We start from the raw sequence: 13,843 nt of genomic DNA, 5'->3' as shown, positions 1-13,843 counted from the left end.
CCATAATATTGGTGCTGAAACATTCCATAATGGCCAGTTGAATTTAACAGAAAAAGCCAGCTTTACGGGAAATTTGATGGGAGCGTAACATACTACTTACCAACAAAATATTGCACATGTAAATTATGATACTGGATAGCCCACTGAGATACCATGCCGCAGTTTAACATGAATACCCCACTCACACTCAGTATTCTGACTCCGAGCCGACTAGTCCACGTTTTCACCCCTTAATGCCGAGCACCAGGCATGGTAACAATAAGTACCATCGTTCTCGCCTGTTGGTAAAACACGGCCGGAGTTCGACCCCCGACATTCCGCTCTCCGGGCAGTCTAATAACATGAAGAGGCACTAATTTATAGTAAAAAAAAAAAAATATATATTCTTTATATTAATAATAATAGTAATAATAATAATCGGCCCAGACTCAGTTTTTCAAGGACAGGCTATCTGAACGACCACTGCACCGAGTTTATGTGAAAATGTGTTGAGAGGATCAGCAACCCTGTGGAGTCCTTCCCATTGATGAAGTCGGCTGGCCTGAAAAGTGAAACTGAAGGCTTTCTGTTTCCTGCTCAGGACCAGTCACCACCCACTCGAAACCGTCAATGTGTAATTTTGCATCAAAATGTAAGAATGAAACGTGGATTATGCAATGGATTTAATGAGACTGTCCAACACATTTGGCACAAGCACAATATCTTTAGCAACATGACGCCATCATTTTATAACCTCCATACTTGTGGTTTTGACACACAGGTCAATCCGTGGTACGATCAAGAACATGTTGAGGGTGTCATGGAAAATGAAAAATGCAAAATTCTTTGAAATAGGTCCGTATATAACCTCAGACCTATCCAGACCAAGAAACCTAATCTTTTCCTTTTTGATAAATCCAGTGAAATCATTTATATCATTCAATTTTCCCTCCCTTTTGACTCTGATGTGATTCACAAGATTCAGGAGAAACATGGCAAATATGCGGACTTCGCTTTCTAAATGTCACACTTGCATCCCAAGTAGCAAGGTTTGGTACCTCCCAATCTGTTGACTGCCATTGGGGGAGTAGCCGGGTTTGCTGCCAGGATTTGACAATTTGGATAATGCAGATGGCTGCAGTGTTTTGGGATCTTCACATTCTCCGAAAACTTCTGGCTGGGTCTGACTGTGCAGCGCTTCCTTGGAGCTGCGTTTCGAAGGGCAAGGGCCCTGAGCTGACAATAAGCCTTACCAGCCTGACTGTGCAAGGGTCACCCGAACCCTCTTTGCTGCATTTATTCTGTATAATAACAAGAGTTTGCCACTAACGTGGCTATATCCCCTGCCCCGTTGCAGAATTTATGACATAATTAAATCTAAACAAACCCTAACCTTTTTTAACCGAGGTGGAACTTGTCATGGAAATCTTGTTGCCATGGAAACATTTCTAAAATTTCTAGATAGCAAAAGGCAACAGTTCAACATGTATCTGACAGACCTGCAAAGTTTGATGAACAAATATTGAATGGTTTATGAGTTATGCTCCGGAAACGAACCCTACCCTCACAGAACCTAAGTCAATCTTGTTGCCATGGAAACGTAAAAAATAAACATTTCTAAAATTTCTAAATAGCAAAAGGCACCAGTTCAGCAAGTACCTGGCAGACCTGCAAAGTTTGATGAAAAAATTTTGAATGGTTTATGAGTTATGCTCCGGAAACGAACCCTACCCTCACAGAACCTAAGTCAATCTTGTTGCCATGGAAACGTAAAAAATAAACATTTCTAAAATTTCTAAATAGCAAAAGGCACCAGTTCACCATGTACCTGACAGACCTGCAAAGTTTGATGAAAAAATATTGAATGGTTTATGAGTTATGCTCCGGAAACGAACCCTACCCTCACAGAACCTAAGTCAATCTTGTTGCCATGGAAACGTAAAAAATAAACATTTCTAAAATTTCTAAATAGCAAAAGGCACCAGTTCAGCATGTACCTGGCAGACCTGCAAAGTTTGATGAAAAAATATTGAACGGTTTATGAGTTATGCTCCGGAAACGAAACGTGACGGACGGACGGACGGACGGACGGACGGACGGAGCCCGTTTGTATATCCCCGCCAACTTCGTTGGGCGGGGGATAATAATAATCCATGTGTCGCGCTGACATCCGTCTTCTCATAGGTCTAAATGCAGAACATTTTTCACACTCAGCAATATTCAAGCTATGTTTGATGTTTGCTGGCGACATAATAATAACACTATCTTAATGCTTTAAAATTTATAAAATTTGTTGAAGTGACCTTCGCGTCATAACGTACACATACACTCCAGTGATTGAACATTGTTTTACACCGCTGTTCGTAATATTCTTGACAGCAGTATCATGACTGGGGACACCAAAATGTGGCTGATCACATGACACACATCAAACTCACACCAGCTGTGTGGCGAGCGATTGCTTTAACCATCAGGCTACCTCTCCTCCCCTGTTTCCATATGGGGAATCGAACCCGGCCCGTCCGCGTGACGTGCGAAAGTTTCCACCACTTGGTGACCCTTTCCCCCGTGGACTAATGTGGGGAATCAAAACCGGGTCGTCGGCGTAACGGGCGAAAGCTCTGACCACAAGGCTACCCACTTCTATTGTAACCATGTGGGGAATCGAACACAGGTTGTGGCGTGACAAGCGAACGTTTAAACCACAAGGCCACCAATCCCGTGTCAACAGATCATTTATGTACAATAGTAAACGTACACTCAGTAAAACCCCGTTCATCCAGAAGATATCGTTCCAAATGAAATCATTCGGATTTACAAATGTCAGTATCAGCGAATACAGAACTACAGTTATAATGAACACTAGGGGACACAGATTTTAGTTTGTTACAAGCTTTTAACTTCATCGTAGCCATCGTAAATTTATCAATACTGAATTTCCTCACTCTTGTTGTCGTATTTTATAGACAGAATATGTTCACTCTGTAGGCTGCAACGCAATCACTATTTTAGTATTCTTAGTTGGAGGTGCAAATAGAGGACAAGGCAGTGTATTTTTAACGGAGTCAAAAGAGAGATTTGCCCCCTTTTGCCGAACTAAGCCGAACTATCACTTGTATTTGCTTCAAACAAAACGGCGGCGCCCAGTCAAGACGATCTGATCGATAATAAATTTTTAAATCTTATTTTATTATAAAATGGGTCTTGCCTCGCGAAATGCATCAACTCACCTACGCACCTTGATTACAAATATGAAAAGATCTAGAAAATATCTGTCGACGCCCAGTTGACGGCACACATGCGGGGTTCGGACTACTTAGGTCTCACTGCAATTCCTAAGTATGGCTACAGCAAAAATGTTTCTCCTCAATTCCAGACTTAAAAAATGGCAAGATGACCACTTATTTTGTTATTTTATACACATTTTGGTAAAAAAAATTATATATTCTTGTTTTCAAGAAGTGACTTTTAGAAGACAACCAGAGACACTAAACTGTATTGCTTTCAATGTATTGCTTTCTCGTGAAGGAAAACAACATGGCGGTAACACAGAAAAGGAAAGATATGACTAAATTTTAAAATGCAGAAAATTTGGAATGGCTGAATCCGGATCCAGACAACAAACAAACATGGTTTGTTGGTGTGTTGTTTTGCGCCGCACTCAGCAATATTCCAGCCATATGACGGCGGTCTGTAAATAATGGAATCGCTTGGTTTAAAGTGACACTTCGAAGATGAGAAACATTTTTGTTATCATTTTTCGGCCTTACCATAGTGTACGTGAACCTTAATATTGAGGAAGCAACCTAAGTCCTGTATTTGTTTTAGGCAGCGTGCCACAATCACTAATCCATCGTCCCGGCGGTATTAATCTATAGACTGTATGCATCATGTTTAACGATGAGTGGGTATTCCTATCAAATTACAATAATAACAGTTCTAGTATAATATATGTTGGGAAGGGATCAAACAACAATATGGTTCTCTCTGGAGCATTTCGAGAACCAGACTCACATTGACCGCTAACCTCGTAGAAATCCATCATTATTCAAATCAATACAACCCCCCACAGTAAACAAGCTTTTTTATCACTATGGCGCTTGGATACACGTGTACTAAGTCTTGATCTGAATAGGGTAATGGCAATACACGTGGCTTATAATTATGAAGATGCTATCCAGTAATATTAACCATGCAATAGTATTGTGTATTGAGGACAACTTGGGTGGGTGAGCGGAACAAAATTACTTATTGATTAACCCTTGGTCTAAGGGGTATTTTGTCATGCATTATTAATAGTGACGGGGTGATGCTTCTGTTGCAGAGTGCAGAGAAACAGTGTAATATATTACATTACATCTTCTTCATCCTCATCATCAACGTATCAGTTTTTTAACACCAGACAATGTCCATAGCACAACCTTGTATTGACAATCTCTTTATCGTTATAGGGTTACAACGCAATTCTAACGTACTTACAAGTTAATTTCCACATCACAACAAAAATAACGTCGCACGTTGAGGAATGGGAAGATAATGAACCAAATCCCAAGGATACCACAAGGTAAACACAAGGACATCACAAGGTAATCACAAGGGCATGACAAGGTAATCACAAGAATATCGAAAGGACACAATAAGTTGATCACAAGAACAGCATAAGATAATCACAAGGGAATCACACGGCAATCACAAGGTAATCACACGACAGTCACAAGGACATCACAGCGATATCACACGGCAATCACAAGGTAATCACGAGGACCCTAGCAGGTAATCACAAGGACATAATAAGGTAATCACAGGGTAATCACAAGGACATCACATATTAATCAACCAAGTCACAATGTTTTCACAAAGTAAACACTAGGTCGCCATAAGGACAATACAAGGTCATCACGACTGATCAGGCGACTTTCGCTTCGGCCAACGGAGAACGCACGCAACAGCTTCGACAACGCCCCTTCCTTCTTGGTCAACGACAATAACCGAAGCAAACGAATCGTCTCTTCTCGCATCCGAAATCAACAACAAGTTTGCAATTGGCGTTTTCCGTGATGCCATGAGCTAGTTACGAACTTGATGTGACCATGATCACCTATTTTACATTAAATACTTGTTTCCTGTATGTTAATATCGTGAGCGTCGAAAATAAATCTAAAAAAGCTTTCAAGAATCATTATTCTCATTTTGTATCTAACTTGCCCCTCAATAAAAAATATAAAATGTAAATTGAAAATGACAAAAAAGTATATAACTGTTAGAGTCACAGGCTATCTTCCTTAAATAAGGCGAACGACCGTGTATAATACAATATACAAAGGCACCATATGTTGTGTACGAACCATCACCTGAAGCACATCAGAATCTGTTTCTGGTAGTGAGGCCACAATGGAAAGTTCAGATACTAACATTTGAATCAAACTTTGTCAAAACTGTTTTAGGATCACGCATTTCTATTAAAAAATAATGTGTCAAACAGATGAGAAAGTAATATATATAATATTTATGTGAGACATTTACAATATATAATTATATAATGATAAATAACCTTTCAGAATAATAGGAAATTACATTTAGTCGTCCAAGAAAGTGATATGTGTATTTTCAGGACGTATGCATTTGCTACAATATCTAATAAGCATCTTGGTGTTTTGTCATAAGAAGTAGTTATTAGGAGAACCTGGGAGGCAGTACCTTCTTACAACGACCTTGGGACCGCCTCCGTGGTTTAGTGGTAGAGCGTCTGCCCGGAGAGCGGAAGGTCCGGGGTTCGATCCCCGGCTGCGTCATACCAAAAGACGTTAAAAGATGGGTACTTGTTGTTACCCTGTCTGGCGCTCGGCATTAAGGGGCTAATACAAGTACTGGTCGGCTCGGAGTCAGTATACTGTGTCTGAGTGGGTTATTCATGTTAAACTGCGGCATGGTGTATCAGTGTGCTAGCATTATAAATCGGCATCAGTCCGGACTAGTACAAGCAGCCACACAAACACACACACGTACATGCACGTCGCTATATAAGTGCAATAATCTTGGACGCGACGCTAAACCCAATTTCACCTCACCTCACCTACAACGACCTTGATCCGTTGTAATTGAAGGACAGGACATGCGGGTGGAGTAGTGTTCAATTTTGAACGTTCGTCTGTATTTCGGGAGCTCAACGGTATAAATCTTTTGTTAATGGATTGGTTTGTTTGTTGTTTAACGCCACACTCAGCAATATTCCCGATATATGACGTCGGTCTGTAAATAATCGAGTCTGGACCAGACAATCCAGTGATTGACATCATGAGTACCGATCCACGCAATTGGGATACATCATGCATCAGCCATGTCAGCGAACCTGACCATCAGATCCCGTTAGTCGCCTCTTACAAGCATAGTTACTGGCAACGGGGGTCTTTTGTGGTATTCAGTGGAACCCGATGCCCCACCCCTCCCCCCGCGACACGCAACCGAGTTTCCTTTCCATTCCATTTGTGAATCAATTTACTTATTTAGTTGTGGCAGAGATATCGATATCAATAACAACCCCGAGGGTGTGGTGTTTTTCAATGAAAATCAATAAATTGATCATTCCCTGACGTATAAATACAAAATCAGGGTAATTCTAACTCAGCATGCATGCAAGAATGGTAGACAAACACTCATTACATCTGTGATTAGCTTAGCCTGTTTGCCTTCATCCCGCACCTGGAGGTCGCAAACACAGTGGACTCACGTTACTGACGTTGGAATAACCCCGACTTTGGCCAGTCTAGGAGTGAAGGGGACAGTTAGTATTATTGGGCACATTTATGTGTTTCACTGTAATATGTTGTATTTTCGATTACATATTATGTAAATCCACTCCCTGTCGACTAATACAGGCAAAGCTTGCCCTCCTTCGTTGACGGTAACACCACATGTTATTCATCTCGCTGTACACACATTATAAAGCACGAAACAAGATACTTTGTGGCAACAGTAGTTTATTTGGTGAAAAAAAATACTGCTTACTCGTGCAATAAACATGTAGAGGGCCTTTTTGTCACAGCACGGGTTTTCTGAAAGATGTGGAAAGGTACCGCACTGTCAAAGCTTCGAGGGCTCAAACGTCAAGCCTTGTCATCCTCACTGGGATTGAAACCCGTTCCCAGAACGCTGTTAGCAATACTTCATGGGTTCGTAAACACTGTATCCCTCCATCACCCGTTATACATTCGGCCGCTATATTTCGTAATGTGTAATAAATAATTCCTTTTCCCATTATATCCAGATTTATTACATCGTGTGTACATGTATTTGGAAACGTATACTGCTCTTACGCCCACTATAGTCCTCGCCACTTGAAAAAAAAAAAAATGAAATATCGCGATGATTAATTAACGATGATAGCTGCATGTGAGCTACGACATATAAAAGCGAAAACAAGCCATCCCGGCGATATGGGATATTAATTACAACAATTACAAAACTTGCAAAGTGTGCTTTTCACGAAATATCAATATCGAAGCGGAAAATATCATCATTGAATTTTTTTCACAAGTACCAGCTGTGCAGAGGACTATTGTATTTATACACGACTTCGAAATTCCAAACGTCATGGCCAGAGAGTAATCACTCTCGAATATCTGCCGAAGCAGATTTCATTAGGTGTAAAAGTCTAAATAGGGATGAAAGTGATACAAATGAATACTAAGTAAAAAACCTGTAACGCGCCCCATCACACTGGTGCAATGGTACTACAAGATGTGTTGTCAGAATTATGTCATACACAACATACTGACGTCAGAAGAGGTTGAAAGAGGGTTACTATAGAATAATAGAAGGGACATTGTCGCGTTGTCGTGCATTTTAACGCATTTTTTTTACATATTTTTGATGGGACGACAATTCGACAACGCGACATATTTTGACCTTGAAAAATGTGGCGTTGTTGCATTGTCGCGCTTGGGTAAAATAACAAAGATTGTTCAAAGCGCGACAAAGCGACAACGCGATAATACGACAAATGGCCAAAATGTCGCGTTGTCCCATTGTCGCCCTTTGGTTAATTTTGACACCTTTTGCTTGTTTTTGGAAGGGCGACAACGCGAAATTGTCCCTTCTAGAATTCCATAGTTTATAGACACTGATCATGCCAGGCGATCACCATTTCTGTAATAACGACCGTTTAACGGCCAACGTTTGTGATTGCGAATTCACTTGGGTATGCACAAGATCTGCGTTGCCTCAAGCTGAGGCAGTGATAATTGTTTTAACCACTATGCACCTTGTTTAAACTAATTTTAACAGAAGATCAGTCGATGTAACAATGACTTGTCAGTCAGCTATCATATTATTTAAAATATTTATAATCAGTGACATTGAAATGTCCAAGCTCATGTCTTGTATCGTATTGTCTCATGTCATCAATTATAGCACTGATTCAGAATTTTCACGAGAGACAAGTCAAAAGACAAACCTATATACATTACTATGAAATGTGAACATTTGTATGTCCTATCATTCTAAATATGTTCGCAGCAAATACGCTGTTTGTATAAAGAGATTGGAGGAATTGAACACAATTCTTCTTGTGAAAATCTGCTGGTAAAAAAATAGGTGGGGAAAAGGTCTGTGGTGGTGGGGTGGGGGTGTTTTGGAGAACATGTTTATATGTGTGGTGAGGTGAAATGGGGTTTAACGTCGCGTTCAAGATAATTGAATTAAATTAACAGTAACCTCCATGTCTTAAATTCTGCAAATTTAGTTGGACAAAATGGTCATTATCATAAATATGAATCAGTTTGACGCGAGAATGAATCAATTTCCTCCTCAGGGTAATGTTGACCGGTCGTTTCAACATTTATTGCCGTGCCTGAACACGTCCTCAGACCAAAACTGTCCGCATTTGCAACATTACTGTTTGTGAAGAAATCTACAGCAATTTGTATTTATTTATTCGGTACTAAATGAATGGCCAACTTCCCGGAACGGAAATGTAACAATATTTTGCCGATATTTTATGCATAGCGTGCGAGTTTGATGTACTGCAATTTGTTTCCTGGTCTTACAAGACATCAGAACCACATTTGATAAAGTATGACTATCCATAAATATACAGTTTCCCTTAAGGATAACGCACAAGCGAATCTGGCGTTTATTTTATTTGTAACGAATTCGAATGCCTAGTTACGCGTGCATTATCTGGCTTAAAATACAGCTTTAAAGTAACAAAATATTGCGAAATCACATTTAAAATACATTGAAAATAATGAAAATAAAAATAACGCAAATATGTTATTCATTAACTGAAATGTCATGCAATGCATTCGTAATACATGAGAATCTTTAATTTTACGTTTTGATACCGGGTGGGTGGGGGTGGGTGGGGGTGGGTGGGGGTGGGTGGTGGTGGTGCTCTAACACCACGTGGGCTACGAACACGCCGTTATTTACACACACATGCATAACCTAAACCAAAGTTTACGCCCCTCTCATCTGAATCGAATTGGTCAACCTCGGCACATGAACACACATGGCAGATGGAACAACAGACACCAGAAGGACATTACACTCCCAAGTGGTGCATCACAACGTTCAAGGATGTTGTCATTGTGTGTGTGTGTGTGTGTGTGTGTGTGTGTGTGTGTGTGTGTGTGTGTGTGTGTGTGTGTGTGTGTGTGCTTGTACTAGTCCGGATCGATGCAGGTGTTGTAGTGCTAGTCAACAGGCATACATGTACCAAGCCGCAATTCAGAATTGATAATCCAATCAGGGATCTTATACTGATTTCGAGCCTATCAGTCCTTGTTGGCTACCGTCATTAAAATCTATTGGCATGACACGATCAGGGGATAGAACCACAGACATTCGACGCCACGAGTAGACACTCTATCCACTAGACCAAAGAGGCGGTCGCTATGCACTTGATGAACCAGAGGAACTGTGCGACTTCATGTAAGGGCACGGTTGGGGTTAATCCAATTGAAAATCGACTTTTTAACGGTATTGGAGTTCTGTGCATGTTTAAAAACAAATATTTCATATAGTACCTAAAATAGAATTTCAAACATTTATCTCCTCATACACAAACATGGACAGCGCATTTCAGTTTACTGCTTGATCCAGGTTAGAATTAGCCTTCAGCAACCCATGCTCACCGTAAGAGGCGACTATATCGTGTCGTAAGAGGCGACTAACAGGATCGGGTTGTCAGGCTCGCTGACTCGGTTGATGCATGTCACTTACAATTGACCCGTGGAGATTCTGGGGTAGAATAGGTCTTCCGCAACCCATGCTTGCCGTAAAAGGTGACTCTGCTTGTTGTAAAAGGCGTGAAGATTCCGGGGTAGAATAGGTCTTCAGCAACCCATGCTTGCCGTAAAAGGTGACTGCTTGTCGTAAAAGGCGACAAACGGGATCGGGTGGTCAGGCTCGCTGACTTGGTTGATGCATGTCATCGATCCCAATCGCGTGGATCGATGCTCATGATATTAATCACTGGATTGTCTGGTCCAGACTCGATTATTTACAGACCGCCGTCATATAGCTGGAATATTGCTAAACAGCAATCCAAAGAAAAAATAAATCAAAAGACAATTTAGAGCTCATGGAAAGCACACGTTCAAAATAAGGTTGCAAGCCACCATGGCCCTTCAACGTTCCCGTCACTGATGCAAAGTCTATCAGTCTAGCTATTCAATCCTTTAACCTTTATTATTCTTATATAAATCCTCAACTCAATAGTTGAAATTATGTCAATTTATTACGATAGGCTAGAACCCGGTTTGTCCTTGGACTAAAATACCATTAAATTGAATCACAAGCCAACAATGTAAGCAAGCCTACATTGCCCGCCCTTTAGCTGCTTCCCTGTCTCTGTGTTGCAGACGTGGTGTTGACCAGAACCTCTCTGCAGAGCACGCTATCACAGATGCCATCGTATGCGCTTGTGACATTTGTAGGGACCGTGTATCGTATTATGATGCTAGTGCCGTCTACTTTACAGAAAACACATTAGCCAATTACCCAGGAGAGGTTCCATGCTGCCATGGGCTGTCTGTGTGTATAATGCTATTCTCAAAAGTGACAGGACATTCTCATCAACTGTCGGATAATCCCTTGCGCTGTACCCACACCATGACAGTTCGACTTCTGTTCTTACATTTCCAGAACCTGGTAACAGACTTAGTTGTAGTCGTAGACATAGAGGGTGGTGTTTATTGAAGTGCTGCGTACTTAGTACATTGTCAAAGACATTGGATCTGTTATTTGTACATTACATCATTACACCTATACGAAATTGCATGACTTCCTTTTGTGTCAAATGCTACTTGTACAAGGCGGAGTCGAACAACGTCATTTTGCTACGCCCAGTCGTCTATGTTGACGGAATTCGCTGTGCGGGGTTGCGTCCCTTATGCGTGCCTTATCCCAGTTCGCCCTGAGTATGTTTCTTGGTTTTGTCATCAATATAATCCTGTTCCTAAGTGTCACAAATGTTGTAATTATGAAGAGCTAAGAGCTGCATCACTTGAGGCGTTACGCCTACATCAAGCTGACATGCCGTGATGTGAATGAAAGCCTGGTAAATGCGGCGTTAAGCCCAGCTCACTCACTCACGCACTCACTGCAGCGAGCCTGGCACCTGGCGGTTTTGTTTGTTTTGTTATTTAACGCCACACTCTAAATTGTCTTTTGATTGTTTTTTCCCTTTGAATTGCTGTCTAACGCCGCACTCAGCAATATACCAGCCATATGACGGCGGTCTGTGAATAATCGAGTCTGGACCAGACAATCCAGTGATTGACATCATAAGCATCGATCTACGCAATTGGGAGTCTGGCAACCCGATCTCGTTAGTCGCCTCTTACGACAAGCATTGGTTGCTGAAGAAAAAATTGAAACCTGAATCTTCACGAGACGGCACCTGACGAAGAAAGTAATGTTGTTGCATTACCGCGTTCCTAATATCAGACCATCGTAAACATAAACATAGAACGTTTTCACTGTAGGTGCTCATTTGATCCTTGCCAACACAGCTTTTGAACGGTAGGGCTCATTGATAGTGTTTTGCCTATTTGTACTCGTATCTTTCACATGTCAAGATATTGTGGTGCATATTTTTATATTCGTATTCAAATTGTCTTAAAACTAAATGAATTACGAATTGTGAGTTGTCAGTGGGAACTTGTGTCAATAATGGAGACATATGCTCATGCGTGGGCGTCACGGTTAAATAAGTAACAATAACGTAAATGGGTAATTCACGAAAACAGTTAAAGGGCAAGTTCACACGGAAATGAACCATTTTTTCTTGTACTTTTTCCACATTAAAAGTGTTAACATAGAAGTGTCATAGACAAAAATATAAAAACATCATATTTAATTAACATATTTTTTGCACTAAAACGATTTATATTTTTCACATTTACCAAGTGTTCTATTTCCATAACAAAAACACCATGGCTTATGCCCCTTGCAATATGACGTCATTGGTGCCAATTGATAAACATTATGACGTCATCATGCTTTGTTAGAGCCGCTTCACGTGGTGTAGGTACAGTTTTGTGATTCTAGCATCTCAGATGCCAGCCAGAATTGTGTTATGCTGAGTCACACTGCGCCCGAGTGTGTCGTAGACCATGTTGTTTTACCGCAAACTGGTCCTTGATATCTTTTGCGTTGAGAATAGACAGGGACCCAGTTGAATTGGCACCAATTACGTCATAATCTAAGGGGGATAACTCAGGCCTATTTCGCTCGTAAAACGAAGGCCTCATAACGGCATATCACTTTCACACTATTGTGAGCTTCCTACTTTCACTGTGAAAAAAATGAGTGTATATTTTCAAACACAGATACCAACTAATTCTAAAATTGCGTTTTGTTTAGAAAAAGAAAGAAAGTGATTTTTGCGTGTACACTTCCCCTTTAAATAGTCAGTCAGGTTACATAAACCATAGTGTCAGTTACATCACTACGATAAACAATATCGTGGTACTTGACAATGCAATGATGCCACTGTTTCTGTAGAACAACAAGAGTATGTCAGCTGCTTCCTCGGAGCATACACTGACAAACTGGGAGCAGTCAGTTTGATCAACTTTATGAAATTTATTGTTTTGTCTGATACTGATGAGGTGTATATCACATGCATTACTCCTGAATTCTATCCATGCGATGTCAAGGTTCTACATGTATCAATCACTACGTGACAGTCTGACTGTGGAAGGAAAACACAAAGGGACTTTTACCAATTCTAAACCGAGCATCTAGGATGCAAGTCGATCATGATGCTAGTTCTTACTCAGGTGGTACACGTCTTAGACCTGCATCACTTCCACTTTCCTCCCAAATGTGACCAAAATGGTATAATTTTACACGATATACGGCTTTTCCATTGGACGAGAGGTCGGTCACATGACCGCGAAATTGACGTTCATAAGTGTACGAACGACACAAGTTGACGTTCATACGTTTTTCACGAGACCGTGTTCTTGAAATGACGTAAACACTGACGGACTACTTCCACATTCCTGGGTAAACCCCTGGGATTTCCCTAGCACGAAAACATACATAAGCATTTAGAACCTTTTTTTCATGGTCTCAGCATTTCAGTATACATTGAGAAACGTAAGAGAGCTTGACTGCATGATTGTTCACGAATTTCTTCGCTACGGCCCATCCTAATGAACAAACGAAAAGATGCACATCCAAACTATCGTCAGTATCGTCTCGATCTGTGTCTAGGCTGACAGTGACCGTCTCCAGCATTCTACAAATTTACCTTGGTGTCTGTTTGACGCATCTTTAATCACCTTTCAACAATCGGTCAGTCGATCAATGGTGACTAACACATGTAACCGCCACAGGTTCATTCCGTCACGTT

At 40.9% G+C, this 13,843-nt stretch overlaps 1 protein-coding gene across 1 annotated transcript in view; it reads right to left on the bottom strand.

Moving 5' to 3' along the window:
• Nucleotides 1-447: 447 nt before the first annotated feature.
• Nucleotides 448-13,843, bottom strand: part of LOC139471962 (proline-rich protein 36-like) — a 32,734-nt gene continuing 19,338 nt past the window's right edge. The window contains exons 5-6 of the mRNA XM_071254471.1: nt 1,038-1,210; nt 448-541 (exon numbers count right to left, since the gene is read on the bottom strand). Of these exons, the coding sequence (XP_071110572.1) occupies nt 448-541; nt 1,038-1,210 (267 nt within the window). The remainder of the gene's footprint in view (nt 542-1,037; nt 1,211-13,843) is intronic.

The sequence above is a fragment of the Haliotis cracherodii genome, unplaced genomic scaffold (assembly GCF_022045235.1).
Source record: "Haliotis cracherodii isolate W230 unplaced genomic scaffold, xgHalCrac1.p SCAF_23, whole genome shotgun sequence".
Classification (NCBI taxonomy): Eukaryota; Metazoa; Mollusca; class Gastropoda; order Lepetellida; family Haliotidae; genus Haliotis; species Haliotis cracherodii.
The sequence above is the reverse complement of the archived record's forward strand: the minus strand, read 5'-3'. Positions and strand labels throughout refer to the sequence as shown.